Below are 23,689 nucleotides of genomic sequence, written 5' to 3'. Positions count from 1 at the left end.
AAAAATACAAAAAGGTCTGGGGAGTCAAGTTCAACTCTAGGGCGCTTGACTAGCATGCATTAAAGTCCTGGGCTCCAACACGCAGTTTCTAACAAATAGAACCACCACACTAAAAGCCCTAGAGAAGTAGTGAGGCAAAGGGCCTATTGAATCAAAACTATACCGAGGAAGTGAGTTTGATTATCAGTGGAGAGCTCTGCAGGTGCCACTGCCGGCTCAAGGTGTATAACAGGGAAAGTCCACCCTTTCTGAGCACAATGATGTGCTCAGAAAGAGCCATCTGAATGAAGGACTTAATGTTTCAGAGACGGAAGACTGGATGGAGGACAGACACTGCACAAGCCCACATGCACACCCATTCTGAGGTCAAGGGAAGTCAACCAAGGCAGCAGTTGGGGCAAGAACAGCAGACACATCTACTTCAAATGTCAATCACCTCTTTACATCGAAGATTAAGCCATTCAACAAGATAAAAACCTTGGCCAAATAATGAAATCAGTTGCAGTGGAATCCTCGACTCTAAAAATTGCTTATATGACTGGTCTAAGGTACTAGAACATTGATTAGCATCCACCTTTTAAAACCCCAAAGATGAAAAAGCACAAATGATTACTTCATGCATTTTATTGATAGTCTATATTTTAAGTCTGCAGTATGACATTGTACATAGGGAAAAAGCTTCTTCCTAAAAGATAGCTATTAATAATCAAACCAGATTTAATGAATGACCTTTCAAGGTCTTGCTCTGCATTAAACAAGTTAAATTTTAGCAGGTGTAAAGCACTGTACAAAAAAGGGTACATTCTCAAAATTTAATACAGGGCTTCCCAACCAGGAGTTTGTTGGATCAGATACCGGAGAAGGGTGCTTCATTCAGATTTAAATGGTAAGAAAATGAGAAACCAGACAAAGCAAGCCAAGCAAATTCATTTCCCTTTGTGCTCTTCTGTTGCTTTCTGAAAATGGATCCCGGGTCAGGAAGCCCTGCTATGGCCATCACTTTAGTCTTTACACAGCATGCACACGTGTGCTTCGTGTTCAAAGATTTAAGGCCTGCCCTTTTCAAATCCTTTCAGGTTCTTATGGGCTTCAGAGCTTTCCAGGATTGCTGCCCAGTTCCTTACAGGCACTCAAGTAAACATCTGTACCAAAGCAGCTTTTCCTGGGAGAAGACAGACATAGGTCCAAAACCAGGCCAACTGCGTACCTACTCCCACGCGGACACTCACGGGGCCCTATACCTTTAAAAGCAGCATCAGGAACAAATGGAGCCATCAAGAGGTAAAATGCAAACGCTGGACAGTTTCAACATATAAAAACCAATCTGTTAAAAATGTTAGTAACAGGGCACTGAACAGAGTTAAGGCTGGGCAGCTGGCCTGACTACAGATTGGAACTGGAAACAATCAAGATGAGAAACAAGGCACAGTGGCATGGCAGGCTCACTTTCACTGCGCGTCTCTGGACAGCCGCTCATCCAAATGACTATAGAGCAGCTGTGGGACTTTAGCACACAAATCCTTTCTGGGTGGGGCGACACACCTATAATCCCAGCAATCAGGAGGATCACCAATTCCAGGCCAGCCTGGGCTACAAAAACAGACCCTCTCAAAATACCAAAACAAAAAGTCCCGAGTATCTCACCGTAGCTCTGAGATTTGAATCCAGACATCGACATGGACATGAATATAATCATAAAACTGATACTTTGAAAAAAATTCCCGGTAGCTGTAGGTTTTCAGATACAAGGTATGGTGACTTACAGAGGCCACTCACTTCCTGGAGTGTTGGAGAGTATTTTAGAAACGTTCCAGTGAAGGGAAAGGAAACCTTATTTCAAAGTGCTGAGCTAGGTTTGGTGACAAGTACCTGTATTCCCAACATCCAAGAGGCAGAGGCAGAAGGACTGCCACAAGTTTGAGGCCAGTCTGGTCCACAGAGAGTTCCAGGCCAGCTAAGAGTGCACAGCACAATACCCTACATCAAAACATGGTAATTCACAATGCTAAAAAAAAAAAAAAAAGAGTAAAGGGCAGATATTGAGGTCACAGCTGTTTTTATTTGCTTACACTGTGACTTAGAAATACTCTTTCCTCAGACCTTGCAAAGTGAAGCATGATACAGCAATGTACATTTAAAAACGGTTTTCTGAAAAGAACCATTTACTAGGTAACTCAATTACAACACTGTTACTGAGCATAAACATAGTGAACTGTTCTGCAGGGAAAAAGCAGACAGCCTCACATGTGCGCTCTCCGCCTGTTACAAAAGTTTAGAGAGAATACTTTGGAGAGCAACCATCAGAACCGTCTTAGACCTAAGTGCTCCGCAAGCATGGCTTCCATGTCCTGCACACTGTTGGTAAGAGTGTGTCAGGGAAGCCAGTCGGGAAAAACATTTTTAAAAAGACAACTAAGGCAGATTACAAAAGATTTCCTTTCACAAAAGAATTAAAAACATCTCCATCTGTTTAAAAAACAAGGTCAACTACAAGGTGCCCCTGCATTCTAGCAAACAGTTACAAAAGGCCTTTAACAGTCATTTGCAACATTGACCTCTTTATCACGAGGATTTGGAGAACCGACTTAAAGTCATAGAAGCAGGTGGTTAAATAAAAAATGTGCTAAATGTTAACCCTTCATAAATATAAGACATTGACAAAAGCAGAGAATACTGAGTACAGAAATAAAATTTTTCCAGGAGGAAAAAAAACATTGCTTAAGGTAACAGAGCTAAGCATATTCCTACCTTGGATGGATTCTGATAATCATGTCCCTAAAGACTGAGTATCTCCTGGCACATTTTCTTATTAAATGGACCATCATCTGTTCCAACACTAGCGTGTGAGCCTCCTCCCTCTCCCCAATGCCACCTCCATTAACATAGTGGTGTAACTAACATGTTCTTTTCAGGGAAAATGTTCCAATTTCCCACCACAGCTCTCTTCAGTGTTACTGCAAATGGTCTGCCTTTTTAAAAACTTGTTCAACTTGGTTTTCAGCAATAATAAATCTCAACATTGTAAACTGCCTGAAATTAAACCAAAACACTGCAAACCTTCACACTACTAAGCAAATTCAAAAAAAATTGGAAAAATTCAAGGAAAATCAGGCTTTAGTACTTTTCCCTATGCTTTGAACAATGTAATCTCCCAACATTATTACTGCATGAAGTTCAAAGTAGGCCTTAAAGACAGAACCTTTCTGTAATAAGGAAAAAGTGCAAAGACACAAAATGAAATGTAATGTCTTTTGTAGGAATAGGTGTTTGGACACTGGTGAGGAAAAAGACTTTCACTCTTTACTGTACACCTGACACCTGTTATGAACGACCTTATCTTTAACATCTGCAACACTAGTAATATATAATAGTCATGGACTTGGTAAAATAAAAAAGCAACTCCCACTAAAAATACTTGTATTCATCCTACAGAACCCAAGAGACAGGAGTGCTATTCGAAAGGGTCCACATGCACGTCAAACATGTGCATTCTACTGAAAGCTAGAAATGGGAAGATTGATTTCCAGTGTCTCTGAAGAGCTTCAACATCTGCATTCATATAACCAGCATCCTGGCTTGAGTTACCTCTGACTTCAGTACTTTGCAAACAAGTAATATGTTTGGGGAGTTGAGGGAAGTACCCGTTGTCAGTAACTTCGTGTTTAGAATGTGCTGCAGCTGTTTTTGAGCTATAGAAAATGAACACCTCTAAAATGGAACATTTTTATCAAGAGGAAAATGGATTTGTTTTTAGTTAATCAGGACTATCCTGCAGATCTGAAAACCATAGAAAGGTGACAAGGAGGCTCACAAATATAAAGAAATCCTGACTTTTACATGGACAATTCTTTTAAAAAGATAAAAATGTATTACATAAGCGCCATAAACAGTGAAATCTGCTTATATTAAAAAAAATAAGTGAAGCTTTGTTTGGACATTATTTCCTTGCAAGAGCAGTACATATCCTTTGTAAACAACTACCATATTTACAATTTCATTTCCTTGACACTTAGGTAGGACTGAAAGCCAGAGGAAAACATGAAAGAATGAACTTTGAAATAATCTGTACTGCTAAGGTGGTATCAGTGAGGGTAAGCAGATTTGGGTAAAAGTTTCTAGAATCCCGGACTAATCTGGGTAGTTAGCTCATTTGGTGAAAGGCCAGGGATGTGCCTGTTCAATCCAGCTTCTCTTCTGGCCTGGCAGCTTTCTCCAGGAAACCAGCCAGGCTAATCTGAACCCCAATCAGTCTAAAAAAACCCACAAAAAACAAAAAACCAGGCAAGAGTACTGGGGTTATCACAATCTAGTCTTACCACTAAAAAAGAACAATAAAGTGCATGTCCATAGATGTGAGCCGGACATCTCGTCTTCAAATATGGGCAACACAACTAGAATTTGAATTTCAAATAACCCAACATGCCTCACTTTCAATAAAAGATAATCTCATAATTTATGAATATGTCTTTTAAATGTGGCATGTTAGATCTGCTAGATACAGCAATGAAATATCAACAAGTGTGCATTAGTACCTTACATGATAAATCTCGAAAACAAGCAAATCCGAGACTTTTCCAAAAAGCACACCCATCTGTACCAACTGAAATCCCTACCTTAAAATTGGTTTAGAAGTCTCTTTCCTCCACCTTTTGTTTTTGAGGAGCAGCTTGTAAAAACATCAATTTAACTTGTGCTAGGTGGTAGTGGTTTGTTTTTTTTTTTTTTTTAAACCAAAGACAGTTCTGCCAAATTTGTTGATCTTCTGCTTCATCTATTCAAGCTGCTGTGGCTGTCACTGTATGAAACCAGTTCATGTCTACATCACTGTCATCATGAAAACGTTCCATTCTCCAGAGCAATGTTCTTACCCTCTATCACTTCCTGCCTAAATCCACGTTAAAACCATGATTTCCATTGGATTTTAGTGCAGTTTGATTCTACATGGTCCTTTCCTTCCCATGTCACAGTAGCTGTTCACAAATACATTAAATATAGATATGTTCTGCTCTTGACACCCACACACTTACAAAAGCAGCTTCGTACTTTGTTTGGTGTGTTTGTTTTACTATGCTGGCTCACAAAAAGCAGTTCTCATTTCTAAGCATGGTACTTTACAATTTTGAATGCATTAATACAACAGTGCATTGGAAAAGTACTGAGCCTCTACAAAATAGCTTTACATTTTTAAACAAATGAATGTGATTTTTTTCACTTACACAAGCATAGGCTTTTTAATATTTCCACAAGATAAATATCTCAATTAAACTCTAAGTTCATTGTATTGTGTGCCACAGTGATGGGCTTAGAACAGTTAATACACTTAGAAGATCCTAACTGTTTAGTGTTATTTACACTGGTATGTCCATCATCACCTAATCTGGAAGGTGAACAAACAATATTCAGAATGTGACTGAATTTGTGTCAATAACTGGGAATGGTTTAGTTTTAATTAATCACTTACAAAACACATAATGGAACTTAGTCTTGAGTGGGAATTTTCTTCAAGCCGCTCTTATGGCCTGGGAAACTTAAAAAGAGGTCAACATGATAAAGGATCCCCTGCTAAGGCAGACCTTATGGTAACCAAGGGAAAATAACAGTGTCCATGGGTAAATTATCAGTAACAGGTTAGCAATTATCTGGTACTGAAATCAAACACTGAAGTCCTAAAACGTCGCTTCTGAAATATTCTTTCTATCCTGAAAGAGAAACTAAAGACATGATTCCCTCAGAAAGCAATGACTCGATTCAGGTTGTGACTTTATATTTAAGCACCACTCAAAAAGTGGACATAAAGCAGGTGATTTCTATTTGCCCATCACTATTCCAGCTACACAGCTTCGAGAGTTCTGTTCTCATTACACAACACTTTCTCTGTTCCCAGAAGATAAGACGGCCCTGCGGCAAATGGGACAGGTGGAATTCTCCGATAACCAGCGGTCGATGCAGTGGACATGGTACTCATGGGAGCAAGGTAGTTTACGAAGTTTGTTGCCTTCTGTATATTCTGTAATGCAAACACTACATGTCTTCAACGCATCATTTTCACCAAAACTTCTCATTGCCAAGTTATCAATCTGTTCTTTGGTGAGTCCTCTAGGTTGGTCATCGTCATCCTCATTTAAGAGGAAAAACTGAGCCAGACTAAGGAATGGCAAAGTGCCACCCTCATCAAATATAACTGGGGCTCTATGTCGGCCCTCTCTCCTGGCACCTGGTGCGAGAATTCGGGTTCCTTCATTACTGCCTTCAAACATCTCTGAGCTACTTTCTGAACTTTCACCATTGGAGCTGGAGCCAGGGCTGGAGCCGGAGCTGGAACCAGAGCTGTTACCACCAGAGCTCCCTCTTCCACTCCGTGTCTCTATTCTCTCCGTATTTCGAGTGGGGACTGAGATACCAGGCTCTGAGTCACTGTCACTGTACATAAAGTAACTCAGCTCACCAAAACCTGTCATTATCTGCCTTAACATGGTCTGAATCGCAACAGATGTAGTCTCACTTAATCCAGTATTTAAGATTCTACGAATGGGAATCCTGATAGTACTCACATAGGTTCTCACACCTGCACGTTCAGAACGTGAAAAAGTGCGCCTAAAACCTCCGCGTTCACTTTCATAAGTGACTGTGTTGTTTGGGGTCTGAGACCTTGACCGAGTTCTGCTAGCTATGCTATCTCTCTGCCGGTATTCTCCCGGACGAACTCTTCTGACTTGAAGATCAAGGACAATGGTTGGAGGTCTTTGACCAGATCCTGCAGCTTCACCATTGGTACCTGTGTCTGAAGAACTTGTCCCTTGAGCGGCATTTCTCGACCCAGAAGCTGCAAAAAGACCTCTACCTAGCAACTCAGGTCCACTTATCTGCTGTCTCAAAGTCACATGGTGACGGGTTCTAGAACTTCCTTCAATCTCGTTTACTAAAGGGTGCTCAAAAGTCTGAGATGAGATGCTATGTTGAGATCTTCGCGGAGTTTCATTTGCTGGGTGCAGAGGAGACCTACTTCTTTCAGCTCTGGCTCTGGTTCTCCGATGTTCTGGGCTCCGGCTTCTTGCCCTCCTCTGACCTCTGGTGGATGGCACTTCTGGTAATGCTTCAGCAGAACTGCGTTCTGACCTAGGTGGTCTGGCAGATGATGTCTCAGATGCTGAATTTTCCATTGGCCTTTGGCTACTGCTGTCCATGTTTTCTACACTAAGACGTCTAGCAGATGATTCATTTTCATTCTCTGGGGTTTGGCTTCCATTATTACGGTTAACATTTATCTCTAAACTGAATCTGAAATCACCACTGTTTGGATTAGTCCGGCTCACTGCCCTCCAGGACTGATTTCCTCTCTGACCACTTCTTGTTGTATTGCCAGTCTGTCTGACAGAGTTAAGCCAATCTATTATAGAGTCACCATTGGACATGTCATCTGAAGAGTCTCCACCTGTTTAAAACAAAGAAGGGGAGGAGAGAAAGGAACTACAATAATTAGGACAATCACACAAATAACATTAAAGAAGTTTGCAATTCTGAATGAATTTTACATTTACATATCTTATGCTGTATACGACACTGATTTCTAAGTGAAAAGCAAAAAAAAGGTCACCACACCATGAGTCACAGCATTAGGAAGGTTGACAAGTGCTAGTCTAAAAGAAGCTACAAGACTGTGAGAAAGCTACATGTTTTTTTCTAGTCTACTGTCTAAATCAAATGACACAACTGCTAGTTGTGGGGGCTAGTGTTCGTATTTTCGTTCCAATTATATTTCTACCAATTTCAGTCTCTATTACTTCATCTGGGGGCCTAGCTTAAGTGCCTTTGATAATATGAAGTTGCCTTAAAATACAAGAATTTTGTAGTCATAGTAAACATATAAACAAGGCTAACGGTTTATAACTACTTGAATATTTGTCAATATCAAGATTCTAAACTACCACGAAAATGAAGACCATACGAAATGAATAGCCTGAACCTGGAGTAACAGCACACCTAGCGATGTGTTTAAGAACTAATGTACCAGCACCAGCTCCTAGGTTACGTCAATCTCTGTTTCCTGGGGAGAGGGAGGCACCAGTCTTGAGCTTATAGACAGCTTGCTTACTTAGCAGCAGCACTGACACTCTGAGCCAATTAATGCTGGGAACTGTGGTGTATTTTGTGGATGATCACAATGGCTGGCAGTAGAGCTGCCCTCTGCCTGCTAGATACTAAGAGCAAACCCTAATCAGCTGTGTCAACCAGTGTCTGCGGTCATTGCTAATCCCCCCACATGGAAAAAAATTACTCCCAGTCAGAAGGCACTAGGGCAGGCAAAGCAGTGTTTCCTTTTTGCTGATGAAGCCATACTTATAAACAAGGAACTAAGTAGTAGGAAATTTCAATGGATATGGAAAGCCAAGGGGAGGAAATCTCATTTAAATAGGCTGCTTCTCACTGTGGCCCAATTAACACAAACAACCCAAAAGGTGAGGCAGAAAACAGCATGCTGACGTTCTCAGTCATACATTAAGAAAATGCCACTTCTCTTTTTATGAACAGTTACTTATCACCAAATTAATTTGTGGCATTTCTGGCTAATCTTTGGCTGACATTTACTATTATGAATTTCCTATCACTCCATCAACTGCCCACCTCCCAAAGCAAAATATACCTCTATTTTCATCTGAGCTCTGTGGTGGCGGACCCTCTTTAATTTGCTGTAGTCTTCTGAGCAACTCCTCCTCAGTGCTTTCACCTGAAAGTTAACAATGTTGGCCAAATCACAAATGAAGATCGATCGACAAGTCAGTTTCTGTCTTTTTCCCACCCTCAGGATTCATTTTGAAGGGTTTACCCAGGCTGTCTTCAAACTCAACAACCTCATGCCTCAGCCTCCTGTGCAGCTGGGATCACAGGCACATGCCACCAGGTCACCTCTCCATACCAGGCAACAGCAAAACCGTTCAGAACTGCAGTTAAGATTAATTCCAAAGTCTGGTATTGTTTGCTCAAAATGCTCCACCTAGTCTTGCTAACGAACCCATCCACAGGTTGGTGGAAACAGAATTGGGAAGGAAGATGTAGACTGAGTTCTGACTAGGACCAAATGACTAAGGACAAAGTTGTAGTTGTCATTTTCCCCACAGCTAACTTTAGGGTTACAGTTGGGACAGTCAGGGAATTAAGGATGACAAAATAAGATGCGTCTGTCCTAGAAACTAAAATCCTATTAGTTAGTTTGTAACTGGATGCATGGCTAGCAAACTAAATTGTTCAGCTCAATTTTATTTAATCCATTTTACTAAAAGTTTATATTATGACTGTTCCAATTATTAAAGAATGGAATCGGGCAATAAATAGGGCAGGCAGTAAATGCCATTCAGCATCTCTTGTATTAACAATTTTTTGTTAAAGAAACCTATTGTAAAACAAGCTATTTCTTAAAAACCTAGCAACCTACATACATAACTTACATTAGATGTAGCTTACCTGGGGTGCCTAGCAAATTGTTGTCTCTCATAAGTCTATAGTCTTCTTCGCTCAGGTTATTTACAAATTGATAGAAAGCTTCTTCCCGATCCAATCGATCCATTTGACTTCTGCGCTGTGCTGCAGATTGGTCATTTCCTTTATCGTTAGAATCTGAGTTTTCCATCTTGATGAACAAGTGGAGAATTATCTGAAAGAGAAACTCTAACGTGAATGCCATGATGCATTCGACAGTCTTACTTACATGGAAATCTAAAATGCATATATAGAAGTGAATTTTAAGAAAAACAAACAAATGAAATGTAATAGAAAATCTTGGAAAAGCACGAGGAAGACTAGATCGGGAAGTCAGCAAACTAAATGCTTGGGCCAAATTCAGCAATGTGGCCTATTTTTATCTTCTCTGTAATCTAAAACTGGTTTTTACATTTAAGTGCTAGGAACTAAACCCAGGACCTTGCCTACACGCACTCCATCATGAGCATACAATTCCAATTCCTGGGTTTTAGTTATTTGAGTCAGGGAAAGCTCTGTATGGTCCAGTTAACTCAAACATGGTTCTCCTGCCTGGCCTCTTGAGTGCTGGACTTGCTTACAGGTGCGCCACAATGCATGGCCACATGCACAAGATTGTGATGTGTGAAAACTATGGAATACACACTTCAGGATTCATAGTCTTCCTGGAGCACAGCCATTCATCCACGCTTGTGTTACAATGGCAGAACTGGACAACTGTGACGGACTGTAAGTGCTTCCCCCACGGCTGTGCGCTGCTGCTCTGAGCACTTTCAGTTACCTCAACGCAACTCTAACTTAATAGTATTTCAAGTATGGCATGTGGATCATCTCGCAACTTTTTAAAAAATGTATGAGCACACTCACTGTGGCAACTGAAAAGTGTACTTTGAACACTGCACATAAAGGCACAGCAAAAGATACCTACCTAATATTCACCAGATTAGATAACCAAAGCCACACTTAGGCAGATACTATGAATGCACTAAAGTACTACAAAATTAGACTAAAATACGTGTCAAAATATTTCCAATACAGGAAACCTATGCTCTACAAATTAGAAAACTCAAGTTGAAAGATTTCGTCTAAAACATTTCTTCATAAAAATTTACACACTGGAATATTAATCAGCTGTTTAAAAATGAAATTATGGAATTTACAGGCCAATGGATTGATCTAGAAAAATTCATCCCGAGGTAATCTAGACTCCAAGAAAAATACTGTGTTTTCTCTCATAGTCACATATTATATCTTTTAAGTCATCAATAGACATGTTACAATCCATATAACCAGACACTAGGTGTCAAGTAAGGGACTTTGGGGGAAGAGTTTTGCTTGCCTGTTTGTTTTCTAAGGTGAGTAGAGTTGGGTGAGTGGAGATCTAGTGAGGAGTTGGGGGAGGGGAAACCACGGGTAATATATTGTATGAAAAAGTTTCAATAAAAAAAATTTAAAAATGAGGATTTAAACCAACTTTCCAAATGGCTTGTTTTCTCCTGAGCAAAAAAAGCTATTTTATCAATGGTAATCTTGTTTAAGGGAAGAAATGTATACAAAGGAAATGAACTTGTTAGCATTAGCCTTTTGGTTAATTATAGACCTATATAACGTTGAAGGTACTGGACATGCTGTCACTGACTATGCAAGGAATGGAGTGGCTAGCGATGGGTTAACAAATACACCTGACAGCATTCAAGTGTTCCTTTCCCTAGGCAAGTGTTGATTATTCAAGTATAAACCAGCTGGACAACTAGTCCCATGAAGAGTCTACATGAAACAACAAATGAGAACATAGCCCAGTAATTTAGTATAACTTAAAGCAGCCCTGCCAAGATGATTTATAAATGAAATAATAAAAATATATGTGACGTAGAAAAAACTGGTGGGACTATTTACAAAGTTATATAAAAATGCAAGATGTTTATAAAGCTTCTGGGTACCCATTTTGTTTTCTTCAAAAAGTACTTTGAAGAAAATATTAGAACCCATCATTTTACTGAGCCAATAGTGTCAATGTAAACCTCATTCTTGTGGATTTAATCATTTTTAGTTGTATAAAGTTTTTTTTTTGGTCGAAAATCTTTTGTTGTTGTTGTTGAGACAGGGTCTCACTATGTAGCCTTGGCAGGCCTAGAACTCACTTTGTAGACCAATGTGGCCTCAAACTCAGAGATCTGCCTGAGTGCTGTCAGAAATTTCCCACTTTGCATTAAAGATAGGGTGTTTGCAGCCTAAGCCTTAAACTCACGGCAAGCCTGTTTCATATGAGCCACAGGCCTATTAGTCTTTCCATGCAGCATTTTGATGGCTTAACAATGGTTAGATTTTATTGTGATTTGTAGGACTTGGGTAAAAGATCAATTTTTTCTTAACGAGAACCTCAAATACTACCTTCAAACCATAAATGGCTTAAGGAATTACGTTTGGCTGGTAACTAGCAGAGAATGTCCCTTAATGAATAACAAGACAATCAATGCTGAACTTAAAATCACTGCAATAGTAGGGAACACTGGTATCACAGGCTCTCAAAGATAATGAGAGTTCCATTATAATCTGAGTTCCAACTACAGTTCCAAAAGTGCAAAATGAACTTCCTCAGCTTAAACTTCGCACTAGGGCTGGAGCAACAGCTTAGTTGTTAAGAGCATTCGCTGTTCTACAGAGGACTCAGATTTGATTCTGAGCACCAACATGACAGTTCACAACTATCTGGAGCTCCATCTCTATGGGGATCTGACACTCTTCTTGGTCCTGCAGGTACTAATCACTTGGTACACATAACACATGCGTGCGGGCAAAACTACCTATACAAATAAAAATAAAATTCATACAGTGTATAGTTGAGGACCTTTTATCTACCCTTCAAGGAGAAATAGCCATCCTAAGTAATAATATACTAAAAGGTACACTTGGGAACTAAATCTCTAAGAGCAGAATATGCGAATTAAAATCAAGCCTGTGGACTGTTAAAAAGACTGGTAAATGCAAGTGAAATGGCATTTTCAAAGATGAAACATGCACAATCCCTGCCCCCAAATCCACAAATGACACACAAATGAAGACGTGTAAAAATCTCATTTCAAGCTACCCACAGTGGACAAACATCTGTGAATGGTCAGTAAGGCACACTAACTTTAAGCTTCAGGAAAAAAAATAATTGCTTCCTAAAAGGAATGCCATTTTTCTCTATGTGAACTTGTATTAGGTGATAATGTGCTCAACTATTATTACACGGTGAAATTTATTAGCAAAACCTTCACTAGGCCAGTCATGGTGGTACAAGCATTCAATCCAGATACTCAGGAAAAACTGTGTGTGCTACCATGCCTGGCTCTGAGAACAAAGGGTTTTGAATTTCTAGCTAGCCTAGGAAATATAGTAAGATCTCATTTCAAAAATAAGAACAAAAACAAAGCCAAACAACAACAACAAAACAAAAAAAGGAGGGATGACTTTTCTGAAATTTGGGCTTCTCTCTTTCACCTAAGGTTCACATGCTGAAATTCTAACCCTCAAGGTTATAGCATTAGGAAGTAAGGATTAGCACAACCTTCTAAGAAACCCTTAAAGAAATACCTTGACTTTTTCATCAATATCAATAATAAAATGAGAGTCATGAAGCCAACCCTTACCAGACACCAAGCTGCCCAGGCCGTGAGTCTAACTTAATTCTTCTGCCTCCTGAACTCTCTTAAGACTTCTGTTGTCTATAGGATATGCAGCTTAGGGTATTCTATTATAGTAGCCCAAACCAACAAAGACAATAAGAAAATTGAAATTAATAATTTATCCCTCCCCACAAATGCAACAATGTACCAGAATCTTCATAAATCGGTCCAAAGGAACAAAATCCAAAAACCAAATCCTATTCCAGATTTGAAAAAAAGCACAAAGAGACCTGCTCTTGTCAACTTTTGCCCACTTACTTACCTGATGTTCAATAGCCTAGACATAGGCACACCCACATCTCCATTCTGTTATCGAGACAGGGTTTCTCTGTGTAACAACCCTGGCTGTCCTAGAATTAGCTAGACCAGGCTGGCCTTGAACCCCCTGCCTCTGCCTCCCTGAGTGGGTGCACCATTTATCCAGATTAGACTACTGTTCTTAAAACTACTCTTATTTTTGCTAAAGTCAATAAGATGAGCATGGCAAGGAAAAAGAAGGTAAGGCCATAATAGTTTCAGTTTCCTACTCTCATTACTAAGATTCTTTTTTTTCCTCTAGAAATTTCTGGCAAGTGTTTTGATAACTTTGATAACCATGTGAAGACTAGAAGCCAAAGAGCGAACAGTTATGGAAGTCACATGGGCCAAGTATGAACAAATGTAAAAACAACACAAACCACCATTTTCCTACAAGTTCCCTACAAGTTGGTATTGGTAATGGTAGCCGTGACTACTTTTTAAAACACAGAAAAGCACAAAAGGAAAGAAAACAAAACCCTCAAGCCATAAATAATTTCCAAAAGAAAAGCACCACCAATGTTTAATTAGCATTCTTAAAGTAGTCAATGTTCTGGACACTATAACAAGTTAGGACAAAATCTACTTGTGAAAGATCAGTAAACAATCCCCAAAATAACTGCCGGTTGAATAGGTTTTGAAAATATAAATCTTCCAAAGAAGGCAAAAACATGTGGTAAGTTCTGACATCTGAAGGACATGAACCTAAGGTAAAACTCACATGCCAAGGAAAGAACAGTGTGCCACAGTGTTAAGAATAGCACCAAGGAGATTAAACCTGGAAGAAGCAGAAACCTTTGGAAAAAATGGGGAAGATTTAAAAAACAGTATCTGAGCTCAGTGTGTTGGCACACACCTGTAATCCAAGTACCTAAGAGGCAGAGGCACATGGATCTCTGAGTTTGAGGCCAGCCTGGTTTACATAGGCCAGCTAGGGTGGCACAGATGTGTATGATATAAACTCTCAGTGAGCGATCAGGATGGGCTAAAATAAAAATAATAAATGTCAAATATCAAAGGCAATAAGTCAAAATAAAACAAAACAAAAATGGAATCCCAGCACCGAGGAAGCAGCGACAGAAGCAAATGGATCTTTGTGAATTCAAGGCCAGTCTGGTCTATGTATAGTGAGTTTCAGGGTAGCATTGAGACTCTATCTTTAAAGTAAAAAGAAAGGAGGAAGAGGGAACAGAAAGATGCCTTCAAATAGAAAGGCGTAACACTGAAGAGAATACAACCATGGTGTCAAACTAGAGCCAAGAGTTGACAAAAATAACAGTTTAACAAAACTGCCCCAAAACGGAGATGTAATCAGCAGCTAAAGCAAGGAAACCGCCTGAATGTGTAGTTGTATCATGTGGAAGTTAAACAGAAGTTAGAACAAACTGAATTCAAAAGACCCTCTGAAATAAAATGTCATTAAGGACAGGTTATGTCTCCCTGTTCTGGGGCTAGTGTAATATTGAGCTATACATTCCAATGATACAAAATTCTACCACTTTCCTGGCAAGGCCTATGGGAGTAATGAGACCGTGCCTCAAAACAGACCAAAAAGAGCAGCTCCAAACTCCTTTTACTTTCATAATGAGATGCTGTTCTACATTTCCCCTACACTCATCAATACACACTTGGGTAATCTCTCCACATATTTCTGTAACATGCTTTTACTCCAAAACTGCAAGAAAACTGGGAATGCCTTGCTAAACAGAATACAGTGTATGCTAAAGTAGAGACTTCCATCAAAGAAAGTCTATTCTTTGCAGTTATTTGGGGACAGGGAGAAAAATATCTGATTTGATTCATTCCCTACTTCTGCCCCAACTCCCCAGCCTTTTGGCTTTAAATTCTGCATTGGTTAAGAGTGGAATAAGTGAAGAGATTTAGGCACTGGGAAGGCAAATCCATCCTGCAGGGGCAGTCACATGGGGGTTTATGACTGCAAGAAGGTCCCAGAGCCTGAGTTGACTGCTTACAATTTGAAAGAAAAGGAAATTCTGAATGCAAGCAGTGATCTCAATGGCTGGTAAAGCAATCTTACTCTCAAATACTCAATGAACCTGGCCTTATTTTAAGGCAGGAGTCTCGCACTAGCTGTGGCTCAAGATGAAGAACGGTATTAAGCGCAACTCACAAGTTCTACTGTTTGGTGAGTGAAAGAAGAATATTTTAAAGGTGAAGGTGTATCAAAAATGCTAGGGAACTCTGATCCAAATACAGACTTTTCTCTACCTTAGTATGAAAATACCAGGAAGAAATGTTAAAAAAAATGTTTTCAGATACATATGAAAAAAGGAATTGTGATCATGTCCAGTTGAACTAGTAACGGAGAAAAGGGGCTGGGGCATATTGCTCAGTGACAGAGTGCTTGCCTAGTATGTATGAAGCCCCAATTTCCTAAGACGAGTAGAGGGGACATTCCTTCCACATCACCAGAGAAGATCTTTAATTTACCACCTCATTCTCAAGGTTTAATATTTATGACAGATAATATGCTTGTACTTATGATTAGTTTCAGACATTTTAAAACAATTTCCTCAAATGGTTACCAATAAACCGAGCAGTGGTAGTACACACCTTTAATCTCAGTACTCAGGAGGCAGAGACAGGCAGATCTCTGAGTTTGAGGTCAGCCTGGTCTACATAGCAAGTTCAGGACAGTGAGGACTACACAGAGAAACTCTGTTTCAACACCCCACACCCAAAAAGATTATCAATAGAAGCCTACTGTAGAGAAAAATCCTGTTCTTCTTAAAACACTTAGCTATCTGTCGTGGTTATAATATATATATATATATATATATATATGTATCTTTTTTAAAAAGAGTTCTACACTTAATCCTGACAGCAATCCCATAAAGTAGGAAACCCATCTCAGTTTGATAAGAATCCTGGTAATGGAAGAAGTGAATTGTCAAAGCCCTGTAGACAATAAATGGTCAGCAATTAAATGCAGGTCTACTGATTCCAAAGTCAATCAATTTTTCACTAAATGGCTACTCCCAGTATATCCTGGATTGTGTGCTTTAAAATACATCCTTTAAATTCCAATAGGCATGGCCACTGAGTACCATGGGCTTTTTATACCAGTCCTTGTATAAACACTTTTGAACATGAAAACAACTTTTTTGCTGTGCTGAGGATTGAACCTAGGGCCTTACACATGCAAGACAAGCACACTACCACACTGAGCTATATCCTCAGCACTCTTGGAGACATTTTTGCTATTAACTTCCCATCTTAACTTCCAAAGTAGCTGAGATTGCAGGCCCATATTATAAAGTCCATTAACAAAACAGTTTTCAAATGGTAATAACTCTTCCACTGAGTTATACTCTTAGCCTGCAAAATACCTTGCACTGGCACAAATAGCCAGATTTTCTATTTTCTGATCAGCTTTTGGAGGGGCATGGGCTCCCTATGTAGCCTAGTCCCGTGTCACCATGCTGGTTCTGTAATTTTCTTCAACAATGCTAGGAAGAATTGTGCATATTAGGCAAACACTCTACCACTGAGCCATATAGTTCAGTTTGTATCCTATTCATTTTGTCGGTTTTATTTTTGTCAACAAAGTATAAGTTCAATAATATTAACACCAAAAGGAAAAAAATATCTGTTTGTTCAACCATAGTCAAATATGGTGATGGATACCTTAATCCCAGCACTCAGGGCAGGTAGATCTTGGAGTTTGTGGACAGCCAGAGTTATATAGTGAAACTTTGTCTCAAAATAGTTTAAACCAGCTGGGCAAAGGTGGTGCAAACCTATAATCTCAGCAATCGGAGACAAAGGCAGGAATATCTCTGTCAGTTAAAGACAGCCTGGTCTATAAATGAAGTTCCAGGACAGCCAGGGCTCCCTTATACAGACAACCCCTGTCTCAAAAAACCAAATCAAAAGGCTAAAGCATGAGACAGGCTGATGGCAAAGGTCTGTAATCCTAGCCAATAGAAAGACTAAGGTAGGAGGATCACAAGTTCAAGGCCTATCTGTGCTATAGTTAGTTCCAGGGTAGCCTTGGCACTTGAATGCATAAGACTCCAGGTTCAAATTCCAGTTCCACCAAAAATGATATACAAAATTAAATCAAATAATCTACTAGATTTGAAGTCAGGATAAAAAGGGCCATCATGTATGTAGATACCAAAAGTGTTAAAGAGTTTTCCTTTGTAGAATTTAAACAGTTTAAAGTTCATTAAGTTTATAATAGATAAATGGATGGAAGTTTAGCTGTGTTGTTCTGTCATCTCTCACTTTTAAAAATAGAAAGCATTTGCAAAAACAAAAACAACAAACAAGCAAAAAAACCAGGGCACTGGGCATGGTGAAACATACCTTTAATTCCAGCACTCAGGAGGTAGCAGGCAGAACTCAAGTTCCAGGCTAGACAGGGCTACACAGTGAGACTCTGTCTCAAAAACAACAACAAAAAGAAGACAAGGACAGAGGGACTAGAGAGATGGCGGCATGATGTACAGTACTTGTTACTCTTACAGAAGACCTGATTTGATTCCCAGCACTATGTGGCAGCTCATTACCATCAAACTTTGGTTCCAGGGAAATAGACATCCTCCCCTGGCCTAAATGGGCAACAGGCACACACACATACAGATAAAGTGCTCATACAAATAAAATAATTGAATTTAAAAAGAAACAGAACAGCGTTGTTTTATTGCATTTATTTATGGAAAGATACTGCTTACCAACTATATGATTCGTTGAAATGTTTCCAGAAGTAGACTAGTAGAATATACAGTGTATTCAGAACTATTGAGACACAATAGCAATGAGCTTACAGATGACCTGGATAGTAACCAACACTTAGCTTTGCTTATAATTTCCTATCTTTACCTCTTGTAAAGGGCAGCTGAATTATCCAGAACGGATTCAGGAATGTCCCTTATGTCTAACCTCTTCGCAGGAAGAGTATTTACTGTCTTGCAGTTCACAATTCCAACTACAAGTCTTTAAAAACAATTCAATCGAAAAAATATTAAGAACTATAAAGTAAATGACAGAAAACTCTGCTATGCTATCAATTTATAGGATCAAGTTAGTGGGAAGCCAATATGATGACATTTTCATCCCACTCAAGTAATTTAGACAATGAATTTAATCTTCAACCACCATTCCATGTTCTTTTATTATTGTTCTACCTCATTATATCAGAATTTGTTCTCTATAAACTCAATTTTGAATTGCTTCTTTTAAAGCAAAAATTATAGCTGGGCGGTGGTGGTGCACACCTTTAATCCCTGCACTCAGCAGGCAGAGGCAGGCGGATCTATGTGAGTTCGAGGCCAGCCTGGTCTACAATAGCTAGTTCCAGGACAGGTGCCAAAGCTACAGGGAAATCCTGCCTCAAAAAACCAAATAAATAAATAAATAAATAAATGATATTTTCCCCTAAAACACCTAGAGGATGAGACAGGAGGAGTTCCTTGAGGTTGCTATATGATTAGCTCCAAGACAACTTGGACTTCTAGATCTTGACTCAAAAAAATCAAAAATAAAACACAGCCAAAAAAGACTGGCATATCACCTATATCAATCACTTAATTTTAGTTGAGGAAAACAACTTTAAGATGAAACATGATGACAACTAAATCCTTCCTGAACCAGTGTTCCTACCCAGAAATCATTGAGGGCAGCCCTTTAACCCTGGTCTGACCCATACACTAAGAACCCTTTATACCTGTACTTAGGCTATCATTAAACACAAGTATCTCTCCACCCAGAAAGAATCATTCTCATCAAATTCCTTTAGACTATCACAGCAGATGTGCAGTTATTACCTTTAACCTACCTAAACACACACACACACACACAATGTGTTGCTGTCTACTACAGATATTTGTCCCATACATATCGGTGCTGTTATGATTAATGAAATTAAAACCTTAAAGCATTGTAATATGAGAAAATCTAGAGCAAAATTTCTGGTGGGAAACCCTATGTTCAAAAACACATCCATAACTGAGGAATCCATCTTTGAAAAAACCTCAGTTAATTAGAGGGGTAAGATAAGTGGCTTTACATCATCTACAAAATGTCCCTATTCAAAGCTGAGAAAAAAATAATGAAGGAAAAAACAGACAGGGAACTATTACTATTTTAACCTTACTTATCAAAATTTCAAGGTACTATATAAAGTGGGACATGAGGATTTAGAAATCTCTATTATCCAAAAATGTTAAAGAACTACACTCACAAAAGAAAATGTCCTCATCCTGGCACTAACCCAAAACTGCTGCACCTCATTGGTCTGGTTTTGATTATTTGCTACCCACTCAATGGTAAATCAAACGAACAGGATGCTAGTCACTGAGGTATTCTATTTCCCAGTCCTATAGGATTCTGGAAAAAGTACGTGTAACACAATTCTATAAATGCAAATGGTCCACTTGACCTGCTCTTACTGGAAGTCTTACTACAATGTTTACTGAAAGATAGTGGCCAACATTTCTAAAGACTTCATTGAGCTATTTCTTTAAAAGAGTATAGATTATAATTTTTTTGAGACTCCCTATGTAGAATTGGTAGGTCTAGAACTCACTGTTTAGACCATGCTGATCTCAAATTGTAGTGACCCTATGTCTGCCCCTGCCAATGCCAGTATTCCAGATGTGGGTCACCGTGACATATGCTGATGTTGTAAAGTATCTCTATCAACTTACACCAAGACCAGAAAAGTTGAAACAGAAACTATAACAAACCACCCAAATAATGTGTAGATTCTGGACAACTCTCGCCTGTTCCACTGAGGTAAACTATTTTTACGAGTTAATGACAGTTTCGGATGCAGAATAAGTTACAGATTACCACTTTTCACTTCCACTAGTTTTCTGATGTAACTGGATAGCAAACAGGTATTAAAAGTTTGGTGACCTGGAGTTGGACAAACCTGAGATAAAATGAAAGCTCCATACACACTAATTTTTAAAAAATCACTCAACTTTCTCAGAGTAGTCTGTTTCCTAGAATATCCTCATGAAGGCCTGACTGAGGATTATGAAATAATACATGCCAAAACCAGATCCTAGCACATACTCCTTCAAGAGAAGTTTGTTACAAATGTAGCCCAGTTACTATCCAGCAGAGTTTGCTTAGCATAGTCCAAGCTTGCACCCATTTCCTAGGAATACTTATTAATAATGTTCTACTTACTTTGAAGTGTCCTGGTTAGTGTAAGCAATTATGTGGTTATCTTACAATGTTGAAAATAGTGACAGAATTAATTCCAACTAGAGTAACGTATACCAATATGGCTTCTTGAATCTTGAAGGGGGAAAAATAAAATGGCAGATAAAATAACTCACATTCTATTGAGATTTTATTTAGCTATTCACCAAACATTTAAAGGCATGTTCTTATACCCAGGTCTTTACAACAATATCTTAAAGCAGCTTAATTGTTTTCTTTTAGTGCTATTAGTGCTAATTTTAGATTACTTAATAAAACCCATAGCTAAAGTATAGGTGATTTTCAGGTATCCTTTGAATTCACAGTAAAAAAGCACCCACCCTCATCGTGAAGAACCCATTCAACCACAAAGTCTATAGAACACAATAACATATTTGCAAATACATTCTACGTATCAGGAAACAAAGCAAAAAATAATTACCTGTCTGTTATGACATAGTACTGAAATCCAACAAGTTGGATTTTCAGTTTTCTTCACTCCGCTCTAGAAGAAAAAGAATTCATTAGTCTTCCTGTTAGAAGATCCACATTTTCTTTTTAATAAAGCAAATTCTCAAAAAACACATATCATATGTATTTTGGTTACATACATCATAATCCAAATTAATTCAATGTTAGTATTAGGATATTTGGGGAACTAAGGAGGTCAGAGGGAAGCAGGAGTTAGATAAAACATTTCCTTTAAAGGCCAAGAGGCAATCTACCTTTTACTATTAGCTTCTTCAAAACAGGCCTTTCCTTATCAGACTAGTCATTATTTTCAGATTCTAAGAGTCACTTTCAGGGACTTCTTTGGTACATTACACCAGCCTAAGGCAGAAACTATAGGAATAAAACCATCCGGACATCTTAGGCTAAAGAATGTTAGCGACCTTTTCCAGTAAGAGGAACTGCCGAAAAATAGCCCTCTAAAGGGTGCTGGGGTTGATCTTTCTACATAGTTTTAACCTGTATTTCGGAAACTGATTTGAGAAAAAGGCCGACCTGTAATTGCGCCTGCCTCCTCTGCAGACGACTCTGATCTAATGGGAAGATGAGTAACTTTGTAATTATGAAGAATCAAAGAAATGATTAGCACTACATTTGTTATTTTTGGTCTTCAAGCATCTAAACGCACTGTGGTTAATTATGATTCAAGAAATGTAAGCAACTGATTTCTAGCAAAAAAAAAAAAAAATGTGTGAAGCCCGCCAGTGGTGCGTGAAAATCTGATATAAATCCTTTAGCCCCAAAAGAAAAAAAAATGACCTTAATAACTAGGCTGCTAGGCCTCAGACTGCTAGACTAACCTGTGGAATAAGTATGGTGAAACTGTCCAGGGAAAGAACGTGGCTGTCTCCTCCATCTTGAAATTAATCAGCATAAGGGGAAAAGGGACAGAGTATTCAGGAAGCAGAAGCCCAACCGGTTAATACTAGTTACTAAGCTATGGCGTACGTGGCAGGTACCGCCCGCAGATGCCGAGACCCTTAGGGGTTTTTCTGAGTGGGGGAGGGGTATGACTGCTGGCAGATCACACGGATATTAACTTGAAAATAATTTGGCTCAATTCCCACACTTACCCAGGGAAAACAACCCGCAACGTCTTTTCCCTCCGTTTTTTTTTTTTCTAGATGAGGGGGGAAATCCTAGTAATAATCTGGCCAAGGATACAGCAGGGCTAAAGGAGCAAGGAAGCAAATCACATTTGCCCCCGATCCTCAGGGAAGACTGTCATCTTAGCCCCAGAGGACAACTAATTGGTAATGCCCTACAGCAGGGTTCAAAATGGGGCTTTGCGAATCCCAGGAAAATCTGAAGGCCCAAGAGTTCCTAACATTTGACTTCGAGCCCCTCCACCCCACTTCCCCAAACCCTAGCCCGATCCGCAACGCGGGGCGACGAAGGGGGAAACTCGAGGAAAGAGAAGGACTGGAGACGCTTAGCTCCTCACGCCCGAGGCCCAAAGTCCAGGCTGGCCTCTCGGGCCGGCGCCCCCAGCTTGGAAGAGAGGCCCGGGCCGCGAGTCCAGGGCCCCGGGGAGGAAGTCCTCCCCATCTCCTTCCCCTTCTTCCACGAGCCGGCCGCCACCCGCCACCCAGCTAAAATGGCAGCGGCGACTACGCCACGGATCCCCCCGGAGCCAGGAGCCCGGGACCGGGGGCCGTGCGGGGTGTCTCGGCCTCAGCCGACCACTCGGGCCATTTTGAAGAGCCGCGGCGCCGCTGTCTTGCTCCAGCCCGACAGCCCGTTTCTCGGGGTGCCCCGTGCCTTCACTTACTCAGGGGTCCGGCCAGGAGCGGACTCGCTGGGCTCCGCCGCCGATACAGTCGCTGGAGCGTCGCCACGTCGCCGCTGCTGGCTCTCTAGCCCGCCTCCGAAAGCCTGGGAGAGACCCGCCTCTAGCCGCTCAGCGCCCGTTCGGAGACGCAGCTCAAGCAGCCATTACCTTCCCCATTGTTACCTTGCAGTGACAGGAAACGACTGCCCACAACAGGAAGTGATGGTGTCGCGTCCCGGCTTCTCAGGCCCAGTCCCAGACTGCTAGCCAGCCAATCCCAGTTGATTCCTCGAAAAGGCTTAGTGGGCAGAGGAGGGGAGCGGTAGACTACCGGACGAGGCGGGCGGCGGGTCGGGGGGAAAAAATGCTGCTGTGACGCCCACCATGTGACAGGCCCCACCCTCCTTCGCCATTTTGAATTGTGGCGAGAAATTCGCGTTCTGAGAATTGTGGGAACCTTTGCTTTCCCATTTTGAAAGCTGAAGGACGTCACAGTCGGGCCGGTTGAAGCTTGTTTTTCAGAGAACAAGAATGTGGTATCAGTGTAACTGCCATTGATCCACACAGCCCAGACTCCTGTAAACGGCAGCCAACATTTTATTCAACATGTATTTATTGAGTGCCAACTGTACATCAAGCATAATTGTCGATGTTGAGAAAGTTGAACCAAGGCGGGCGGTGGTGGCGCATGTCTTTAATCCCAGTACTCGGGAGGTAGAGGCAGGCGGATCTTTGTGAGTTCAAGGCCAGCCTGGTCTACAAGAGCTAGTTCCAGGATAGGATAGGCTCC

At 40.2% G+C, this 23,689-nt stretch overlaps 1 protein-coding gene across 2 annotated transcripts; it reads right to left on the bottom strand.

The window, feature by feature from the left end:
• Positions 1-609: 609 nt before the first annotated feature.
• Rlim (ring finger protein, LIM domain interacting) lies at positions 610-23,113 on the bottom strand. 2 transcript variants are annotated; one of them, XM_087903181.1, is made up of 5 exons: positions 22,900-23,113; positions 21,061-21,123; positions 9,460-9,649; positions 8,642-8,725; positions 610-7,432 (listed from the first exon to the last, which is right to left on the bottom strand). In XM_087903181.1, exons 3-5 carry the CDS (start codon positions 9,623-9,625, stop codon positions 5,859-5,861), a joined length of 1,824 nt encoding a protein of 607 aa, XP_087759307.1. In that variant the 5' UTR covers positions 9,626-9,649; positions 21,061-21,123; positions 22,900-23,113; the 3' UTR covers positions 610-5,858. The 2 variants fall into 2 exon arrangements, with proteins under 2 accessions (XP_087759307.1, XP_087759308.1); XM_087903182.1 differs by lacking the exon at positions 22,900-23,113 and adding an exon at positions 21,929-21,947.
• Between the last annotated feature and the right edge of the window lie 576 nt (positions 23,114-23,689).

This window comes from Myodes glareolus, chromosome X, assembly GCF_982192425.1.
Source record: "Myodes glareolus chromosome X, mMyoGla1.1, whole genome shotgun sequence".
Classification (NCBI taxonomy): Eukaryota; Metazoa; Chordata; class Mammalia; order Rodentia; family Cricetidae; genus Myodes; species Myodes glareolus.
Note: the sequence above shows the minus strand (reverse complement) of the source record. Positions and strands in the feature narration are given on the sequence as shown.